The sequence below is a fragment of the Pleuronectes platessa genome, chromosome 21, assembly GCF_947347685.1.
Source record: "Pleuronectes platessa chromosome 21, fPlePla1.1, whole genome shotgun sequence".
Lineage (NCBI taxonomy): Eukaryota > Metazoa > Chordata > Actinopteri > Pleuronectiformes > Pleuronectidae > Pleuronectes > Pleuronectes platessa.
The window spans coordinates 9,341,624-9,363,074 of NC_070646.1; the positions used below are offsets into that span (position 1 = coordinate 9,341,624).

General features: G+C 39.2%; 3 protein-coding genes across 3 annotated transcripts; 1 reads left to right on the top strand and 2 right to left on the bottom strand.

Moving 5' to 3' along the window:
• Positions 1 to 7,474: 7,474 nt before the first annotated feature.
• On the bottom strand, positions 7,475 to 8,840 carry LOC128427278 (stonustoxin subunit beta-like). Its single transcript, XM_053414365.1, has 5 exons — positions 8,786 to 8,840; positions 8,372 to 8,413; positions 8,221 to 8,283; positions 7,981 to 8,120; positions 7,475 to 7,885 (listed from the first exon to the last, which is right to left on the bottom strand). The coding sequence occupies exons 1-5, from the start codon at positions 8,838 to 8,840 to the stop codon at positions 7,475 to 7,477; spliced, it is 711 nt and encodes a 236-aa protein (XP_053270340.1).
• A 652-nt stretch (positions 8,841 to 9,492) lies between these two features.
• LOC128427103 (stonustoxin subunit beta) lies at positions 9,493 to 13,076 on the bottom strand. Its single transcript, XM_053414194.1, has 5 exons — positions 12,839 to 13,076; positions 11,078 to 11,110; positions 10,923 to 10,985; positions 10,694 to 10,836; positions 9,493 to 10,392 (listed from the first exon to the last, which is right to left on the bottom strand). The coding sequence occupies exons 1-5, from the start codon at positions 12,885 to 12,887 to the stop codon at positions 9,964 to 9,966; spliced, it is 717 nt and encodes a 238-aa protein (XP_053270169.1). The 5' UTR covers positions 12,888 to 13,076; the 3' UTR covers positions 9,493 to 9,963.
• Positions 13,077 to 15,191: 2,115 nt separating this feature from the next.
• On the top strand, positions 15,192 to 16,453 carry LOC128427279 (stonustoxin subunit beta-like). The gene is made up of 4 exons (XM_053414366.1): positions 15,192 to 15,243; positions 15,651 to 15,713; positions 15,800 to 15,942; positions 16,025 to 16,453. The coding sequence occupies exons 1-4, from the start codon at positions 15,192 to 15,194 to the stop codon at positions 16,451 to 16,453; spliced, it is 687 nt and encodes a 228-aa protein (XP_053270341.1).
• The last annotated feature ends 4,998 nt before the right edge of the window (positions 16,454 to 21,451 follow it).

Sequence of the window (21,451 nt, forward strand, 5' to 3'; positions counted from 1 at the left end):
TTATATAATACAAATAACTGCTTAATAATTAATTAATACTTACAATTACTTGTATTGTTATTTATTCTGTTAGTATGTTCCCATCACACCTTACCTTTGATTTTTGATTCTGCATTCCATTAGCACCTCCTTATTTAGATATTTATTTATTTATCTATTTCTATTGACTTATTTAATAATATTTCTACAATCAATTAATATCACAATCAGACCTCTAATGCTATCTATTCTTATTTCACTAAGGATTTATTTCCCTCTCTGTACTTTTTTAAAATGCTATAGTTTGCTCCATCAGGGCATTTTGATCATCTCCTAATGTAACATTTAAATATCCGACATAGTAAGTGAGTGTAGATTTCAAGGGTCTCTGCAGACAGGCAAAAGCTGGTGATATGCTCTTATTTAGGTCCTGCTGCTCTGAGTCAGCGTCTTGTGGAGTTCTTCTTCAAGTATTCTCAAAATAGAAACTGAGGTTTGCACTTATGCACTTGACTTGACTTGAGAAAAATGGTGCTCAACTAATCCGTGAGAAAAGAGCAGGTGTGCACTTTAAGGTGCGAGGACATACAGAGTTTTCAGAGAGAAAGGCTCCCATACCTCCACCAGCAGCTCCCCTAAGATCCAATCAATCTGCACCAGATTGCTTACGTTCATGGATATTAGTCCCCAAATATGCCTGATTGTTTTTTCTCAATAATTATCCATGAACTTTCGTCTGGGAAATGGATGAAAATGTTTGTTTATTGTCTCTTCCGCCCCTTTGTCAGGACCCAAACCAACACACAAATATAACTTTATGCGAAAATCCAGTCAGTAGTTTTTGCGTACTCCTGCTGACCAACAAACGAGAAGAAACCAATCATCAAACAAACTAAACAGACAGGAATGGAGACATGGTGGTAGTTATGATGTGAAGAATCTTGACAGAAAGGTAAACACTCAGAGGAAAAATGGAAAGCTGAAGCTCAGCAGTTTGTGGGGCCTCGACTCTGCACATGCCTCAAGGGGAGCCGGTGTTATTGTTGTACAAGAAGAAGATATCAGAGGTATGTTAAGTGCTAGGGAAGATAAGACAAAAGTCAAGTCTAAATTTATTCCTTTGGGAAAGCAGCCTAAAAACCGGCATGGCATATTGAGCACTGTTCAACTGTATGACTCTCCTGACACGTCCCTATATCCCTGAAACACAGAGCCCAGCAGGTATGGCACAAAACGCTGACGTCTTTGCTCAGCACCGGAATAGTAATCATTCCGTCTTATAATTAGTATCTCACAAGTCCATGTCATTTGGTCTCAACCAGGAAGGTCGTCACCTCAGCTGCCCAGGATGCCCACTTCTCACAGGGGACGCATCAGGTCTGCCTGCAGATATTTACGACCCCTCCCATTTAGCATACTTCGCTCTCGGCCCTGTTGACTGACAGCTGCAGGGTTACTTATCATCTCCTGTTACGCTCCAACAACCTGTGGGGCAAATAAGCAGTGATGGTGTTTGCAAGGCTCATGGGAAATGTGGTTCCAACGGATACTTAGCTGATGCCAGGGCATATCATAAGACAGACCCTATAGTAATATATAGAGCCAGTGAGTGCTCAGCATGAACTAGTTAAAAAATTCTGTAGTCATATAATGTATTAATTTGGTGAATCAAATATTAAGTTGAAATGTAAAATCTTTAATTACACATTAGCAAGAATTGAAACACACTTGGGCTACATAAGTTCTATCAGGTGTTATTTCTGTGTTCTACTGAAGAAAAATATTATTTAATATATAATATATTTATTTTTCATATTAACTGATGGCAAATACATTTATTTTAACTTTTTTACTGAATATCTGAATTAGTAACTATTAATTAGTTGATTTGAGGGCACTTGCATTTTTGGAGCATTTTAAGTATAAGATTTATATTTCAGGCTGTTACATTAAAGGTTCATTGTGTTATAATTTAGTGACATCTAGTGGTGAAGTTGCACGTTGCACCCATTACCTCACCCTCCCCTTTCAGACATGACAGAGAACCTTTGGTAGCCTTCAGTTGTCTTAAAAACTCAGAAGGTGTTTAGTTTGTCCAGTTTGGGCTACTGTTAAAAACATGGCGGCCCGATATAAATATAAAGTATTTAAATATTAAGGGCCCATTAGATGAGACACACTAATGAAAACTAACAATTTCTGCCAATACATCCTTTTCACCTAAATCTTACACACTGAATCTTGAACTCATTACATCGAAGGTGACGTTAATATCACGACTGAAATGACAAAATGATGCTATGTACTATAAAGAAATTGTATAGCTCACGCAATCTGTTATTAGACATCATCATATCTAATCTTCAGTTGACAACACTAATCTGGTGTTATGAATTATGAGTTATAAGGTTATTCATAGCTTGTATTTAGATATAGACATGACCTAATTGTTAAAAGTGGGATTCAATATTATGTTGTATTTTTTTTTAAATTTTTTCATATCAAGAGAATTTGTGATTTCTCTTCCATCTGAAATAAAACTTGTTTCATTGTTTTTATTTTACGTGTTCAAAGGGTAACATCGTGGAGCATATTACATGCAGTTTTGGCAACCCTAAGTCAATATGTTTGGGCCTATGTGTTGTACAGTCAGGAAGACTCCAGCAGAGGGCACTGTTTAATAAATTTCCACATGCAAGCCAGCATTTGCCATCAGTTAATATAAAAAAAAAAAAATGAAAAGGAGAAAAAATATATTAGAATATATTTTATTTTATTTAGTAGAACACAGAGGAACAAACTGATAGAACTTATATAGACCTAGTGTGTTTCAATTCCTGCTAATGTTCACATAGAGATATAGAAATGATAAACGAACAGAATATTTCACACATAATTGTGTTTTTCAATGTAGTGTATTGATTAAAAGCACAATCTGTCTCCGGTAGTAAATGTCTCAGAAACTGAGATTAAAACCACAGTAAGCGAATAAAATGAAGTTTTCAAGCATAATCAATCAAACTTTCATCAAATTTTGTCTGAGTTAAAACTTTGATATGTGTATGTACTGTATATATTGTTTGGAGCTAAACCTAAATAAAGAATGTAAACTTTATAATTCTAACATCTCTCTCAAGACCAACAATAAATTTGATAGAAATATATAGAGTAAGTAATAAAAGTGGATAAAAATCATACAAATCATATCATATGTTTAAATGTAAATAATATCCTTAACCCCAATGTCTAGAATGTATCTACAAATAAATGTGAATAATAATACAACAAAAATAATCTCTAAATGATGTCTAAGTCCACTCAGCTTTTTAGTTGAGATGGTTTGCTGAGAATAAGCTGTTAAAAATTCAGACGTCACCCACAGAAAATTGGTGTCTCTCAGTATTTATGTTTGTGTCCGTCACTCATTTTAAACACCACAGCAGTAAATCGTAAAACCTGCTCCAGTTCACTGTGTCATGAATGTAGAAGCAGCACATGCCCTACATTTGTAGAGACCGTAAAGATGAATGAGAGTGGCATGTGTGTGTATATATACATATCTACATACGTATATAGATATATGTGGATGTGTGTGTTTGTGTGTTGTATACATACAAACACAGGCAGTGACAGAGAGAGAGAGGGAGGGTAATGTGTTACTGATGCTCCCACCATGCCGTGTGAGCCTGGAGACAGTTGGAACATGGACAAGTAGCTACATGACAGTAAATCCTGCGGGACCAATATTGTCAGAATAAAGCACGCCTGCATTTCATCGATAGTGCGACACCGGACCAGATGGGAATATTATGATAGGAGCTCACTGAGTAGAGGTAATTTAGAACCAACTGCTAAACGCAAATCATCGAGCTGCAGCGCGAGTGTTAGCACGAAGCTCATTAATCACCATCTGATGAGAGGACACGGATATTTGGGCGACAGAGGGAAAAAAAATACTCTCATATTGAAATCCTATACTTAAGTTATTTCACAGCCTCGGCTCGGTGATAAAACAAGTTCCTGCTTAGTTTGGCTGCATTCGCTGTGAAAGAGATTGAAGTTAGTTTTTTTTTCTTCAGTTGTTTACAACCTGGTTTCTGCGCCAAGCGGTGAAATGTGGGCCAGGGTCCCCTAAGTCTAATATGTAACGCTATATGTGTCACTTACTCTATATAGCTTATGCCACTTTGCTCATGACAGGCTTAGAGTTACCACTCATTCACATGCCTCGCATAAGCTCACACATCCAGACGTGTAGGGCGCTGTCACTCCGGGTGAGATTATTCTTGGATTGTGGTCTCCAGTTTTGTTTGCCGAGGTCCACCATGGATATTTCTTCCTGTCAAAAAGGTTTGAACTGTTGAGCTTACCGACTGTAAATTCTCACTTATGCTCATCGGGGGAAGCACATTATAAATCACGTTTAGCTGTGGCTAAACACAGATGTACCTCTGCAGTTATATATACACACGGTTGAGTAGCTTTATCCCTGCTTGTTGTTTTATGGTTAGTTGGAGACATTTTTGTTCATGTAATGATTTTAGGTTTATGACAAGTGCAGTCTTTTGGGCATGTTTAATAGTTTTGGGGAATGTCCAGCAGGGGCGGGGAATTAAAAGCAATTACTTTTTTTTTTTGCAATAAAAGAAATGTAACATAAAATAGTGGACCAATAAGCTTTCACCCTGTCAGGTCACGGTCAGGGAAAGACACAGCAGTTATATGTCATCACAGGGAAGCATCATGGTGACTGTGAAGAAAGAAAGAGTAGATGCAGAGTTTTGTGTTTTCCCAGAGAAATGGACAAAGATAATGACCAGTCAGTGTGTCTAGTTTGCTTAAAGGCTAATGTCAAACATTGTTACAGCTTAAACATGAAGCTAAATTGGATGAGCTGGTAGTTTTTTGGTAGTTTTTCAGGTAATTTTTGGCAGAATTTGTCACACAAATATTGGTTTTACAAAAACACATTGTGACAGTGAGAAAGTTTATGAAGGAAAGTTATGTGGCCATGAATTTGTTTCCTATCTGGGACATTTTTTGCAATTTTGATATCTGCTACTTATTATATTTTACACATAAGATCAACATTGTATACCTTTCTGTAATTCTATGTTTTCTTGGTAACCTGGAACACTTGTATGAGGCTTTAAAAACAGCTTCATCACCTTGCTTTATGCATGCAAAGCTAAATATGACCAATTTTGAAAATGTATATTATTTAGATTTAAATTTGCCCCGCACCTTTCTGTGATGCAAACCTATAGTAAAAGTCCTGTTGACCAGATTTTGTTAGAACAGGAAATAAACAGACCTGAGCTCAGGTGTCCGACGTCCAACTGGCCATCATCATCATCATCATCATCATCATCATCATCATCATCATCATCATCATCACTACCATCTGACATCGCCAAACAGGAGCGGTTATAGCCATTGATTTGAGGGGTTAATGTGGTGTACTGTATGTATAGATGTTATTAAGAAAAAAGATCTATAAGTTGTGGTCAATATGTTCTTGATGGTGACAAAAAAAGCATGAATGCCTGTTTTTGACCTTGGATGAGTAGGAGGGTTAGAAAATCAACAACATTCTGACGCAAAACATGACAAGATCCTACAATTTGTATTTGTATTTTCTTGCTTTCTCATTACCCTACATTTTTCAGAGTGGGTCAGAAATGTCCAGAATGCAACTACAGTGAAGTGTTATTTATATTTCCAACCTCAGAAGTGTGGAGTGTGGTTCATGATTTAAGCTGAAAGCAGCTGCGTCCTGTCGGGAGTATCTTGATTATGAGAGCACCGAGCGTTAACCGGCAACAGTTAACACCTGAACGTTGAACTGCAACTCGCAGTGAAATACTACTGAGGGTAGGTCAGCAGAGTCCCCCTCTTAAAGTTCATCACAATGAGCGACCTCATTCACATGGTCACGTAAAAAGTTGTCACCAGTGCAGTGTCCGCTCTAAACCTGCCTGTTTGGATTGGACAGTTCACCTGTCCTGTGTTAATGGAGCTACTTCAGAGTTTTCCCTTGTCGTTAGCGAGTCCTCCTCAAACAGTTCCACAATATACTGTACAGTGCGCGTTCTTCCTACCTGGTTTATATGCAGTAAAGATTTTAAAGTTAATTTTTTTCATAAAACTGAACCTAACTTGCTTTATTTCTATTCACGTTAAGTTTGAACGATGTACGTAACTGATGTCACTTTTCGAAATAGACGCTCTGTAATTCATCTCAACATAGAGCGCTGTAACAAAAAAACAAACATGGATCTACTGGGTCATATATTATTAGTCGCAGTGCGCGATGGCCGACCGATGATCGTGCGAGGACGTAGAAGACAAGTTCAACTTGGTCCCCAGACTGAAGGCGTGATGATTAATATTGATTGTATCATGTGCCCTTCCTCTGGCAATTAACAATAGACATGTGAAGCGAGAAGCTAATAAGCTGAACGGATCACGAGATATGTAGGTCACATACAGACAGACGATGTTTGGTAGCTAAACGTATTAATTGTGGCCTTTTTATTTTACCCAATTTGAGAAGTGTTGGTTCACATAACGTCAGTGACCTGTGCAGGAGCCCAGGTCAGAGAAATCACCGTACTGGTTTGACCGGTGTGCAGAGGATCGTCAGCAGGGCTCTTCTTGGAGCTTGTTAAATGAGGTTGCGTGAGACACTGGGCATCCACTGGTGTGAATGTTTTGTGTTTGTCCGTGTGCCCCACTTTTAGTTCCTGTTAAGCTCAAGCGTTAGGTGTGAAGGCTGCAGGAGTTTAATGGCCACCTGTCAAAGAAGGGAAAGTGATCTTGGGGACGCAGCTCCTCAAATTTCAAAGTGAGCTCCTGGCGCACATAGGCGAACAATTCTCACTCCTTCTTCTCTGCCCGGCTAAATCCAGAGGGGATCACTGCTGCAGAGTTATACTCTGTGGGCAACCTTATCTTAGCAGCGCCAATAGGGAATGATCACGGACGGAGAAACGAGAGGCGTCGCATTTGAAATGGTCATCTGTGAGAAATGTGTGTTATGTTCTCTGGGGTTCTATCTTATAATATGTTGACAAAGTTTGGCAATATCATAACATTGCGGTGGAAAATTAAGTCAACTTAAATTATAAAAAAAAACGGGAGAAAATTATTCGGTTTGAATACATGTTTTATTTCAGTTTTCATAAAGTCACATGCAACTCAACTTTCAAAAATAACATGATCAGTACACTAATATTCACGATGCTGGTATTTATAACGGGACATAATTTACACAATAAGAGCACAACAAGTAAATAAGAATAGAAAAATATGTTTTTAGTCAGTCAATGTACAATAAATATATATATCAACACCTCACCCAATAAGAACAGAATTATTAGGTTAAATGCTATCAAATACTGTTAAATATTATTTAAAGAGATTAAATAAGATGTGTCTCAAGTAGCGCCCGACTGGCCGCCGCATCATTGACACAGATTCATTCATTTTTAGTTCAATCTGTTTTCCTCAGCATCGTGCACGTGGACTGAACTCCCATCCAGAAACCCGGCAGAATCTTCTTCTCGATGGTCGTCTTCACTTTGTACAACAGCATCGCCTCCCTCTCCGCCCCCTCGCCAGTTATGGTGTAAAAGTTGATTATCCCCGCAGGCTGGTCGATGTAAACGCCGATCGTGGGGCTAAACGGGACATTCTTTATGTCTTTGTATTCGCCGTTGAACCAGATCTGGTAACATGTCCCCAACCAACACAGGCCCCAGGACTCCTCGTTCTCTCCCAGCCCGCTCGGCCCAGAATTGGCTCTCCTTCCAGCTCCTTCATGGGTTGCTCCGATAACCACCCACCCGGAGTACTCCACCTCCCAGTAAGCCCTCACGTTTAACAAGCCCTCTTTGCACAGCACCTTTGTAGAAAATTATATTTAAAAAAGGTGAATACAATCAACATCTCTGTATTCCAGACAGCAGATATCTGCGTTTGTGTCATTCTCAGACGTACCTGTGGAGAGTACTCGTATCTCTCTGGTCGATCCAGGACAGGACAAATCTCCTCAGTTCTACGACGCACCATCAGGCCGCTATCGGAAATCCACAACATCTTGTTGGCGGTCTTGTCATCCAAAGACAAATGAATCCAATCTATGGGAAAGAAGGAAGCAAAAGTACATATAATTAACTATCAATATATCCTAGAAACTATTGAAGAATAAAGTACATGAGAAACAAAATCTGCTCGTACATTTCATGAGCTCAGCTCTGTTTGTTGGCTCTGGGATCCCCGGTACATAAACCACGACCTTCTCTGCAAGGAGAGGAAACAGGCTTGAGTATACAACACACACACAAACACACATACTCTCAATAACTCAGACATGCATCCAATCCATTACCTGTATTTGACTTTTCCTTCTTGTTAGATTTCATCTTCTTTCCTGAAAATGTAGAGGCCAAAGGTTAAACTTTAAGGCGATTTGTGGCTGTTTCCTGTTTCACACAAACACATGAAACAACTTCACAAGAAACAATAGCTCTTACGAAGTCATTATATATATATACAAATTATATATGTACAATTAATGTAAATATATTTATACAATTCTAATTCTGTTTTGTTTTGTATACACAAAAAGCTTATAAAGTGTTTCAGTCCCAGGCATCAATAAGTACCTGTCACAGGTGCCAAAAACTGCCTTTACGGATAAAAATATACTATACTAAAATAGACGCCAATACATTATATGCAGGTAACAGTTTTCATAATAAATGTAATATTTTTGCATTATACAGAAACATGTTTACCGTACCTGGATTCATGGTCTCAGTGCGGTTGACAACGGCAGTTTTAGGTCTGACCGGCATCTTTGGGTTGTAATTCGCTTCCAAAGCAACACTTCAAAGTAAAATGTATCCGAAGAGAAAGTGTGAAGTCGTCGTCTTCCACTTCACTTTTATACCCTCAGGGAAGAGGAAGCAAAGGAAGGGGGCCAGGGTCGGGCATAGTAAGATTCGCCTTGACAGGGGGGGGGGGGGGGGGGGCTCAGAGGGGTTGCCTGCTCTTGACTTTGACATAAGGACACAAGAGAGGCTACATACAGACACCTGACTCCTCGGCAACATTACGAGTCCGTCCAAAATAAGGTGCGGTGGCCGTTTAGTATGTTCCACTGTAAAATTCAGGAATCAGTCAGTGATGTCAGCGAGGGCCTAATTCCTACACCCACCAAGACTTTGTGTAGGTGAAAGGTAATTCACGTAGTAATGCAAGAAAGGTCATCAATATTTATTAATATATAGGATTTCTTATTTTCAATATTTGATGTATAATCATATGACGTTTGTTTTGCTGGTACAAGAATAAAAGTGATTGATATAGAGGAGGAGTATATAAGCTAAAGTGTTTTAGGGTGTATGTGTCAAGTCGAATCAACTGGAGGAAATGACTTGAGTACACGTGCAGCACTATTTGCTGTCGATTTGTTGATATTTGCAGGAACAATCCAGGACAAATTGCATCTTACTCAGTGTTTTATTATTTTTTTTCAAACTTTTGCATATATCACATCCTACATACATTTATTCAAAACTAGGGAACTCTATACATTATCTGCAAACAACAACAACAAAGTGGTAAAAATATATATAATGTAGTATAAACACATCTGTATAAATATTAGCATTTTGTTCCCTTTTACTTAAATGCACTAAACTATGGATAGCATGTCTATCTGATACTATATATGAAAACTACATCTATTACTTACTACTATATTTTGAATGGTGATGTCATATGCATAAAATTCACGTAAGCCTATGATGTTTACATCTTCACACATGGAAGACAGGTATTGGTGACGACCTCATTGGTGTCATTTTATAATTAAAGGGGCCTCATCAATAGTTTTACTCCAATAGAAAGGGATGTTTTTACACCTTTCTGAGCTGATTATGACAATATTGTATCCTACAATGTGGATTCAGTTCTTTAATCCTCCTTCTGTATGATTGAACACTTTGATTGTGTCCCCATCCAGAAACCAGGGATCATCTTCTCCTCGAACGTGCTCCTGACTTGATGCAGAGGCCTCACCTCCTTTCCCCCTGCGCCCTCCTCTCCCTCTTTCACCTCCTCCACCGCATAGAAATTCAAGATACCAGCGGGCTGGTCGAGGTATACTCCGATGACAGAGCACTGAGGGATCCCCTTGATCTCCAGGTTCTGGCCTTTGTGCCAGAAGTGGTAGCTGGAGCCGGACCAGCCGAGGCCCCATGACCCCTCGTTCTCTCCCAGGCCGCAGGACCCATCGGTGTTCCTTCTTCCCGCTCGTTCGAACGCGGTGCCGACGACGACCCACCCGGAGAACCCCACCTCCCAGTAGCCTCGGAAACCCAGGATTCCTTCCTTGCAAAGAACCTTGATGAGCATGAATGAGAGCAACAGCAACAGTTAAGAGTTATCCTCGCGTAACCTGTGATTCATGAGGGTTGCCTCTGGTGTCTCTGCTCCGTGCCAAAAGCGAATGACTCAAGGTTTAAAAATACACACTGAACATCCCTCAGGTCCACAAGTGTATTTCACAATCAAATCAAATCAGTTAAAGCCTGGTAAAGACAAGAGTCCGGAACTCGTCAGATATATTTTGATACCTTTCATGAAGGTTTTAATTACTGTTATTTTTAGGCCAAATTAATACAACTTAAAGTTTTCACTATACCTGTGGAGAATACTCATATCTCTCTGGTCTATCCAAGACGGGACAAGTTAGATCGTCAGTCATGCGGGCCACTTTGGTGCCGCCCTCTGTGATCCATAGCGTCTTATTGGCCGTCTTGTCATCCAGGGAAAGCTTGAACCAATCTGTGAGAATAAAAAAAAGGAAAAGATTTAATGAAAGGTTCAATTTGGACTAGTCTGGGAAACAGGAAGTAGAGGTGAAAGCTCACGTTTGATGAGATCAGCTCTGCATTTGGGTTCTGGGATGTTGGGCTCGTAGTCTGGAATCTTTTCTGGGGAGAGAGCGGCAGAGCGAGAACAGTGACAATTCTCAAATTCATCTACTGTGAGCAAACATGTGGTGAGATTAAGATAACTGTGTTACCTGTGGGCGAGTTTCCACCTCTGACATTCTTTGCTACAAAGAAAAACAAAATCAAAAAACATGTGTTTTCACCAGGGCAACCAGTATGGAGATGAAAACAGTGGGCTGTGATAAATGCCATATGCTACAGTATATGTCAGGTGTCTCTGTAAAACGGTGTTATTCTTAGAAAACTATCTGCGGCTGTCGGATCAACATATCAGCAACCTCATAACCAACATATCAGCAACCTCATACTTCGTGGACCCTGTGGTTGATTCATGCCAGGCGGTTGGAATTACCAAGACACCTCACAAGACACCTCTCAAGACACCTCACATGGTGTGTGTGTGGGGGGGCAGAGCACAGCGTGCGACTCTGAGCTTTTCACTCGATGACAGGAGATAGCGCAGCGATGCGAAGACAATGTAAGACGTGAAACTTTCCAAGTTAATAAAGGAGGGACTAAGAGCTTATGGAAATATTGCTGGAAAATACTGATCCCTGCCAAGCATTTTGATTTTAGATAACGATTGATTACAGGCGGCAGCATTGTGTGGCGACTTTCCTTGAAGTAATAAATTATTGCTGCGTAACAGGCTTAGCCCTAATGCCAAAGTCTAGTAACTAATACGTTGGTATCAGGTGGACTCAAAGTGGCCTCCAGATTTTTGTTTAAGATGAAGATCATGAAGAGGAGTCACTTAATCCCCCCCCCCCCCCCCGCCCCTCCCCTCTCGCTTACAATTTTCAAAATCGACGGACATAAATAAAGTGTTTTATTTATACCGACAAGCAACATCACCGCCAACATAAACAGGCCGCTTCATTCGCACATTGATAATCACCTCTGGATGCTAATGAGCTCGATATTGTAAGGAAGAAAAAAAGCTGCAAAATATATGAATTTTTGGAAAATCTAAGTTACAAAAGAACATTTTACTTTATCATGCGAATGCTGACATACGCTCAAATCGACATTTTGTCTGCAGGTCTCGATCTTAACGGTTATTTTTACGCCATGTAGAATGCGTGTCATGTCCAAATGAGCTGGTATTTATCTCTCCCTTGACTGGAGGCCGAATGAGACCCCGCGGCAATGTTAAGCTAACCTGCCTGGATTTAGCACAAAGGGATGAGAAAAAAAAATACACAACAGCTTTGTCTGGTGTCATTACAACCTGACAACATACAAAACATTGTTGGCAAACCACCGTGGGGGGCTGTACGAGGCTTGTTAGCCAAGTTGGAATTGACTGAGCAGTCTGGCAATGAAATTCATGGTATAAAAATTGATTCAAATTGTTTTGAAAAAGCAAATAATTGAAGTGAAAAATTAGTTTTTATTAACAGCAATTCCAGTAATATCAATTGCAGAATAGTAAAAAGACCTAAATTAAATTTGTGCAATAGAGGATTTTCAATTTTCAATTTGCAAGGCTGTACAAGCTGCATGATAAACACATACAACACATTGTGTGATATTATTTGTAAGGCTGACCCCTTGCAGAGGAAACCATTACATGCTGCTCAAAATGACAAATTAAATCAGTCACTAATGCGTTGTCAGGATCTGCCACAAAGAGAGCATGAGTTTGTTTATTGAATCAACAAAAGCATTTTTTAAATAATGCTTTCTGTATTATATGCACAAACCAATGCTTCCTGCAAATATATTAAAAGTAATAGTAATAGTAACACCAAGTAATTCAGAATTCCGTAGGGGAAAAGTCAAAAATATTGATTCTAAATTGTTTGAAATGCAGTAAAATCAAAGTTCACCTTTATCCGACTTCCGAGTGTTCGAAATAAGTCTTGTGGTGGTCGGCATCTTGATTCCGGCTTCAAGCTGGTCCAACCGTTTAAGCTGCTGGAGAGCCAGTCTCAGCCTGATGTCCCTGGTCAGTGGGGGGAATGATGAGTCTCTGTTGGCGTCGGTGTTTGACAGCCTAATGCCACACTTATATACCTTTAATACAGGACAGAGGGGAGATAATCAGAGCTGGTTGGCATGGACAAGAGTGTGAGACAAAAACGTGCCAATGAGAAAAGGGGGGAGCCGTGAGTCTAGTAACTGGAGCTGTGTCTGTATCATTTTTCCTTAAAAAGGTTCGATGGATGCTTGGATGTCTCTGGGACATCCCCCATCAACCGGTAGAACCCGCCCTCCAGCTCCATCTACATCAGTCCTGATCTCGTCACATTGCACGGCGTCAGCGTTGATGCGTTTGTGTCACACATGCACAGATTATGCAACTGCAAACATCTAAAACCTCACCAGCAGGCTTCCTGCTGTGAGATGGCAGGCAGTGTGATATCCAACAGGTGCAAATGTGGTATATAAGTATAACCATGTTATTCACACTTTGAAAGTGTGACAAGTGACGTAGTCTTTATATAAGTGAAATTGTTGATGTTATAGGAAACATTTTATAAAACATGTATAAAGTCAATTATTTCTATTATTATTATTATTTCTCCTTTTCCTACAATTTCTTAAATTTATAACAATATTTGAGCAATGTATTTATATGCATTGATCTGAATTAATTAAGCTGTTTGGATATTTAGTATGTAGAAAAGTGTTTTATACTTTTAACCAAAACAAATAAACTTTCAAATAAAGTTGACATTAATTTGCAGTTTTGGAAATAATGTCAAAGTAAAAAATGCTGTGGATCTATAGAGTTGTAAATATTCATATATAAACAAAAATTCAATGAATGTGAGTTTATTGATTGAAAGCAAAGGCACTAATAGAGTGATACTACAGTTGTTGATGCATTTACTATTCAAAAAATATATCACATCAAAAACTTGTGCACTTGAAAAGAAATGTGTGGAGGACAAAAGTGAAAACACATATTTTACAAATACAGCCCAGCTTAACCAAACCACGCTGACGACTACATCCCTTGCCTGGGAGGTTAAACTCGGGCTTTACCGCGCTCTTGACCCTCATTATCACCTCCACCATCTCAAATGCCTTGGTGCAGATGGCCTGGGTTAAAAGAAAAATGCGTGTCCCCCAGTGGTAAACCCTTCCTCGTGACACGCTCTCCGCTGCAGCCTTTTCATCACCCGTGACAAACCTCCAGTCAAGGCTGTCTCGCCCTTCTAGTGTCCCCGGCCGCCCCAGCCGATGACTGACCGGGGCGCTGATTGTAGTGCAGCTGACATACTCAACAGCACTTACCAGGAACCGTCGGGGTCCTTAGTGTCCGAGAAAGCCCCATGGGGTCTCTGGCGAACAGAGGGGGCCGCGGGTAAAGGGTTTGCAATGTGTTCCTATGTGAGCTCCTATGAATCTGCTCTCATGGGCCAAGATGAACCAGAGAAAGCAGAATGCTGACAGACAAGGGATCTCTGCCAAAACACAATAAACTATATACTGTATATATACCAGATAGGTCTAATTAGAAAACAAAACTCAAATGTGCTGCCTGAGCTATGTGGGATATATTTGGCTGATAAATGGACATTTTGAAACTTCTTCAATTCAGGGAATTAGTAACCACTCATGGGTAGTTTATATATGACTAAATTAAACATTAGAAGCAAAGGAAATACTCACAGTGGCATTAAATCGTAACACACTTTTAAAGGAAACACATGGTGGTGTTGTCGTTTAAACCTCTCTCTTTAGTGTCAGAGGCATGACAAATTCAAAAGCTACCACAACGACAGAGTACCTGTCAGTTTCTGTTCTTGCATCGCCCAATTCTACAGGTTTAAAAATGCGTCAACGTTCTGTCCTTCTCATTCACGTTCCTGCAACAGGCGCTAGTTAAGACAGTGTGTGTGTATCAGTAGAAAGAGATGACAGGATAATAATATTTGATAATTGACGATGGCCCATTGAGAACCGCTCTGATAAATACAGGTCAGTGGGTCAGGCCTTGGCGCTGACACTCACATCCTGGTTTTAGCAGCCTCAAGTGGCACGCCCATTAGTGAGCTCATTATGTCCACATACCTTACCAAAAATTTCTCAAATGGGAGCCTCTGGGGCCCCAAAACCTTTAATACCCCCTTTGCTGGGGGTATATAAAGAAGTAATTTGCGTCGTTGCTGGAGTGTGCTGATGATGGATTGGAACATTCAGGAAACCGCAACAGAGAAAGAAGCGACAAAGATGCCGACCAGCGCTCCCAGTACGAGGATCACGCCTGCAGCCGGCAGACCTGGTGAGGAAGGTGCATGATCGTTTAGAAAACTAAGCTTCATCAACCAGCTGTAAGGGAAATATCGATTATCGGAAGCTATTTAGCACAGTTGATTTGAGTCTTTAAGATTTGTTTGCTAACGTGTTAAATTTCACAGCTCTCAGGTTCTACTTCTATTGACAGTTCATTGTTGGCATATTGTGTATGCATTGTTCATATAACCTTTTCTTATGTTGACGCCATTTAACTGGACAGACAATCATAATTTATTCATATTTCCAGGGACAAAATCTAAAGATGTGATTGTTTTAAAGTCAACTTCTCTCAGTGTTTCAAAGAGCGAGCAACTCACTGAAAGTTGAGCCTCTCTACAGTCATTGTATTCACAGCCAGCTTCCCTCCATTATATTATGTTTGTCATCATTCAGATAACATCCCAGTCTACGAGCCCAACATCCCTGAACCCACCTGCAGAGCTGATCTCCTAAAATGTAGGAAAAGTAGTTTTTCTTCCATTTTCTTTTCTCTAATATTTGTTACTATTCGTACTGAAAGCACATTTCCCGGCATCCCACAGACTGGGTCAAATGTTCCCTGGATGACAAGACGGCCAATAAGATGCTGTGGGTCACAGAGGGTGGATCCAAGGTGTCACGCATGACTGATGATGTCACTTGTCCCGTCCTGGACAGACCGGAGAGATACGAGCACGCCCCCCAGGTACGGCTTTTAAGCAAAACTCACAGATTTTTGCAACTGTTCTGAAATGTTCAGCTGGCTTTTAATTCTCTTTCTATTCAAGGTTCTTTGCAAAGAAGGCATCCTGGGCCTCAGAGCTTACTGGGAGGTCAAGTATTCAGGATGGGTGGTGGTCGGAGTGGCCTACGAAGGGGCTGGGAGGAGGGGAAGCGACGGACCCTGCGGGCTGGGGGAGAACGAGAACTCCTGGGGACTCGGATGGGCGGGATCCCACTACCAGATGTGGTTCAATGGCAACAACTTAGATATATGTGACATTCCCCAGTGCACCACCATCGGGGTGTACCTCGACCATCCGGCTGGTGTCATCAAGTTTTACGCAGTGGAGGAGGTGGAGGAGGGAGAGGAGGGCGAAGGCAGGAGGAAGATCCGACTGCTGCAGGAGATCAGAGGCTCCTTCAAGGGGAGGATGGTGCCGGGTTTGTGGGTCGGACAAAAATCATCATGCACGTTTGTACCAAAGGAGGAGTAAAGTAATGAAGAGTGCAGTTATTTATTTCCATTTCTGACATTTCCATATAAACTCCACTGATAACACATAAACATATCAATAAGTCAGACACTTTGTGGCGAGTGAAATTCAAAAAAGATTCATTGACCATGCATAGAAAATCTTTGAATAGATATTAATATTTAATTCTCAAGAAGCTGCTATTTGTTTAACAGTTTATATGAATGTTGATTTTGTGGAAACAGAATGTTAAATATTGATTATTGGTGTCATATACTTTATATGGCTATATATTTATAGTAGCATTGTGAACTTTGTATTTTAGCAATATGTATAACATCTTTATAATCTGCACTTTAAATAAAATATGTTACCTTGTGTGGCTTCATCCAAATAAAAACAATTTTTTGAAGTTTTCATGAGTCATAAAGACTATTTAACTTATTATTTAGCTGTTTATGTTCATAGAGATTACACATGGAAACTGAGATTGGCTACTATATAAAATAAAACAAATTTATTTTGCACAATTTATATATTAATATAACTAAGGTCCATGGAACCACATTAAAAACAATATTTATGCTCATTTCATTTAATGAATAAACATGGAAAATGAACGCAGGCTCACTTCTTTGGCACCTCCACATCTGTAAACTCCTCAGGATTTCCACAATGTGGAGAAACATCCCAAATATATCAGAATCAATCACACAGAGTATTTAATAATATCACCGCGATATAGAAAGTAAATGATTTCAGAGGCCAGCTCTCAAAAGAAAGAATAAGCTGTCTTTGGATCAGAAGCTAAAGGGCTACTGTTCATGCTAGACATATCTAAGAGGGTTCAAAGGAGACACATTTTCCTGTAGCGCTTTGTGTTATTCTCAGCTCAGGGGTCATGATTTATAAATACAAAGTTTACACCGCAGGAACATTAATCCATCAATGTCATGAGGAGTATTCAAAGTGGACCTCACCTACAGCTGCTCTGGATCTTTCATTCTCCAACTTCCAATGTTAACACTGTGCAGAGAGGAGGGGGAACCGCAGGATTAGGCTGGTGACATGAAAGCAAATCCTCGGGCCAATAAACAAGATGGACTGTGAGCACACAAATAGAGCCAATGAGGGAGCGTGCAGCATGGAGGAGAGGACCTGGTCAAATATAACAGAGGAAGAAGATACGTGGCGATTAGTCGGGGGGGGGACGACACATATGAACAGTACCGGAGAGATAAGGAACAAGAAACTGATGCAGAGAGTTTCAGAGGCAGAGACATGATTAACTAACTTCTCACACAAAGGATTTAGATTATTTGTCATAGCTGTCGACCGTTACTCCTCTTCATAGTACAACGTAATAAAAAGTTGAATTCAAGCATTGCCTTCAGCTCATCGATATGGCAAATGAAACAGCAAAGCCAGAGAATCATGTAAAACCATTATTCTAAAACGTTTTTTGCAGAAATGCTTAAAATCTAAATCCCACCCACTGTTTATTTTCTGGTTCTATAGTCCCATTTCCCACAGTTTGCTGCTGGTTGCTGGTTGAGAGGTGGGCCCTTCTGAAAAGCAGTGGTGCTCTCCCTCAGCAACCAATGAAAGCCGGGACTCATCACCCAAAATGCAGGTCACTGTAATTTAAATGCAAATATTTGATCATTTTCTTTGTCATCCAGGAGATTTTTTAATTCTGATGTTGCTGACGTGTCCTCATCAGTTAACGGCCTCTCTGAGTCATACCTCCAGCTGAATGATAGTTAAATTGTGTAGTCAAGGACAGTATTGTGTTGTCCCCAACATCTGAGCTCACTGTTCAACTCTCTCTCTGGAAAAGTTCTAAAGTGAAGCCTGGTGCACTCTGACCTCTAGTGGTGGTACAAGTAGTTAGATCACTGAACTAAGTTAAAGAAATACTCCTTCAGAAGCCAAAGTCCTGCTTTAAAGTTTCCGTGTGTAAGATTTAGGTGAAAGGGATATATTAATAGAACTCTAATATAAAATAATCCTAGTGATGTTTCCACTGGTGCTTTTCATCTAAATTGTACAAATTGTGGTTTTCATTACCCTGGAATGGTCCCATTATAGTTGAATTACATCGGGAGCTGGTCCTCTCCTCTTTACTTTATTTGAATTACATTTATTTAAAATGTCATCTTTCTTTTGGAAGCTGACAGTAGCATTGGATTGAAACAAGTACTTCAAAATTGTACTTCACAATTAACAATTAACCATGTGCCATATTTAAATGAAACTGAGTAACTTATGGAGGTTGTATTATGTAGCCTAAAATGACTTACTTTACCTTTGATTGAGATAACTGTGCTGTTGCGTCTGTGGTTTCCAGTCATTGGATTAAAATCACCAGTACTGCATCAGTATACAGTCCAGCTAGTCGATGTTCTTCAGACTATGATCTCCAGCATATCCAATTTAAATAAAATAATCTGTATTACAGTTAAATCAGAAAGTCTCAGCTTTATTTCATTCAAATAAAAAAGAACAGTGTGATATTTTGTCATCATTTGATACATATTTCCCAAATCATTTTAAAACTATTTGGTCAGATACATGTGAAGTCAAACTATATCATGGTATTTCATATTTTGTGAGCAGATCATTTCTTTCCTTCTGGTAATTGCTTGTTGTGGAGTTTTTCTGCCTTTATTCTGATCTTTTACTATCTTTAACTCTTTGTAGGAGCTTGTTATTTATAGGTTTGAATATAATTTTTGAGTTGGACTCATAACGAATTGTTGAATAATTTTGAAATGTCATTTCCTATTTTATTTTGAAGTTACTTACCTTGTGTGACTCTTACTTACTTTACTTTACTTCACCTTGCTTTTATCTCAGGGTTTTCAACTGGTTTTGTCCGGGGGACCACCATTCTGACTAGAAAATAATCCGCGGCCCACTGATGTGCCTCTGCGCGCGTGCCTACGTGTGTGTTTGTGCGTGCGTGCATGTGTATAGAAGTAAGTTTTAACATTTGGTTTTCCATGTTGGTTTTATTTAAAAACCTCAAACAAATCTAGATATATCTACTTAACAAATCTAGAAAAATCTGTGTAAAAAACAACAAAAATGGTAGATTTTCAGTGCTTAAGAATTGAAAACAAAATTAAAATGCAGTTTGTAGTTGTACTGCATCTCAGAGCCATATGTACATCAATATATAACATTCATGACTTAAATGTACAGACATGTAGCTGACATTTTGAGAGAACGTTAAAGTAACGGTGATCAATAACATTCGTGTCTATTCATTCTGGGAGAAATGCTACTGGATAGATGTAAGTGTTATAACTCTCCTAAGAAATTGTTTCTCAACTAGCGAACGTGGTAAAGTTTACTGTTATTGCAATTAATTGTTTTGGCTATTATGCCAATAAATGTTTCAAATTACAAAGTATTTGTTTTGTGCTCTTTTGTTTTATTTAATATTTTCATTATTAATTCTGCCCTTTTGGGCCTTCTTTTTGGGAAAATAAAAATGTCCATCACACAAACTACATCGCTCACACCTCCTGAGAGTTTTTCTACCTAGGTCAACCGCTCTTCTACATCTCCCTTTAACACGCATGCACAGGGGAAAACTACTGGCAGTTTCTAGCCCCAGCCGGTTTCAAGGTTAACCTCATCACCTTTATATTATTTTAGACATATTTTTCTTATTTATTTAGATATTTTTCACGATATTCAAGAGTAATCTGGAAATGTGTTGAAATATCAAAGTTAATTTGATATTTAAATTAACATTGCATTGCAGGACCCCCTGCAATGCCGTCGCGGACCACCAGGGGGCCGCGGACCCCTGGTTGAAAACCCCTGTTCTATCTGATTCCCTGCAGTGTGCCCGGTAGTCCCGGTAACCTGTCTCTGTGGGTCATATAGAATATGAAATTGGTATATAAAGATCAATATGCATAATATGATCAGTCTGTATATAAAGATAAGTTTGTATATAAAGATCCGTCTTTATATACAGATTAAACTGTAAAGTTTACGATATGAAAGGAATGAAGCATTTCACTGCATTTTTACAGCATGTATATTATCTCACTCTGTCATTAATTGTAAATTGTATTACTTAACAAACTCATCGAGTACATCAATTTATGCAGAGTGAAGTTCCGCATCAGTGAATTTAATGGAGCCTCATGATATGTCCACCAGATGGAGCCCTTATCCTATCTATAATTTCGGATTTATGCACTGGGTTACAGTGAGTTGTTTTTCTACATTGATTTTGATTTCATGTGCAACAAATATGAATCATAATACAATTTTATTCATTATATGCATTTGTTCGTTGTGAATCAATTTCTCTGAGTGATGCTGATTCACAATTTATTCTCCCCATCAAAATCTTGGTGTGTTCGAAAAAAAACAGGTGGTAAGTCAAGTGGAAAAAAAAAAAAACATTATTTACTGAATCCACAAGAGGGAAGTGTTGTCTTTCATTAAAGTAGTTGAACATGATCTCCACATGACTGACTGGTCTTGTTTTGTTTTGAATTATAAAAACCTATTCAAGAAACACATTAAAGTTTAAAAATGTCAAATGTAAATGTTGGGGAATTTACAGTTTTAGTCATTTTTGTATTCATTATATATCAACAATTGTATATTATAAATCAACAACTTTATAGCTCAGAAATTCTATCCACAATGTAAGTGAAGCAAAAAAGCACTGAACAAATAATGCGATAAGATGAGTTAGAGCACTGATTAAAATAAAAGAAACTCAATATAAACGCACTTTAATGCACAACATGATATACCTGTATTTCCCACAAGACAGTGCAGTAATTGCTCAATCATTAGTGGACAACACAGAGTCGTTTCAGTTCACAGAAGCTGGGCTGCTTTTAAATTTCAAGTTCAAATTAGGCCACCTGATTGCAGATGGAAAAAATAACGTCCCTGGCCCCTCTGCCCTGAAGTGTCATCCACCGAGGAGAAGCAGCCAGAGAGTATCACTTCCCCTTGTACGTCCAAAAAGATGTTCGT

Bases quoted from the DNA above. Each gene is read 5' to 3' on its own strand.
- LOC128427279 (XM_053414366.1), top strand. From the start codon at position 15,192: ATGCCGACCAGCGCTCCCAGTACGAGGATCACGCCTGCAGCCGGCAGA. The intron at 15,714-15,799 runs GTAGGAAAAGTA...GGCATCCCACAG, and splicing joins CAGAGCTGATCTCCTAAAAT to ACTGGGTCAAATGTTCCCTG. The intron at 15,943-16,024 runs GTACGGCTTTTA...TTTCTATTCAAG, and splicing joins GATACGAGCACGCCCCCCAG to GTTCTTTGCAAAGAAGGCAT.
- LOC128427278 (XM_053414365.1), bottom strand. From the start codon at position 8,840: ATGCCGGTCAGACCTAAAACTGCCGTTGTCAACCGCACTGAGACCATG. The intron at 8,284-8,371 runs GTAATGGATTGG...CTCTCCTTGCAG, and splicing joins GAAGGAAAAGTCAAATACAG to AGAAGGTCGTGGTTTATGTA. The intron at 8,121-8,220 runs GTACGAGCAGAT...TCTTTCCCATAG, and splicing joins CAGAGCTGAGCTCATGAAAT to ATTGGATTCATTTGTCTTTG.
- LOC128427103 (XM_053414194.1), bottom strand. From the start codon at position 12,887: ATGCCGACCACCACAAGACTTATTTCGAACACTCGGAAGTCGGATAAA. The intron at 10,837-10,922 runs GTGAGCTTTCAC...TTATTCTCACAG, and splicing joins CAGAGCTGATCTCATCAAAC to ATTGGTTCAAGCTTTCCCTG. The intron at 10,393-10,693 runs GTATAGTGAAAA...ATGCTCATCAAG, and splicing joins GATATGAGTATTCTCCACAG to GTTCTTTGCAAGGAAGGAAT.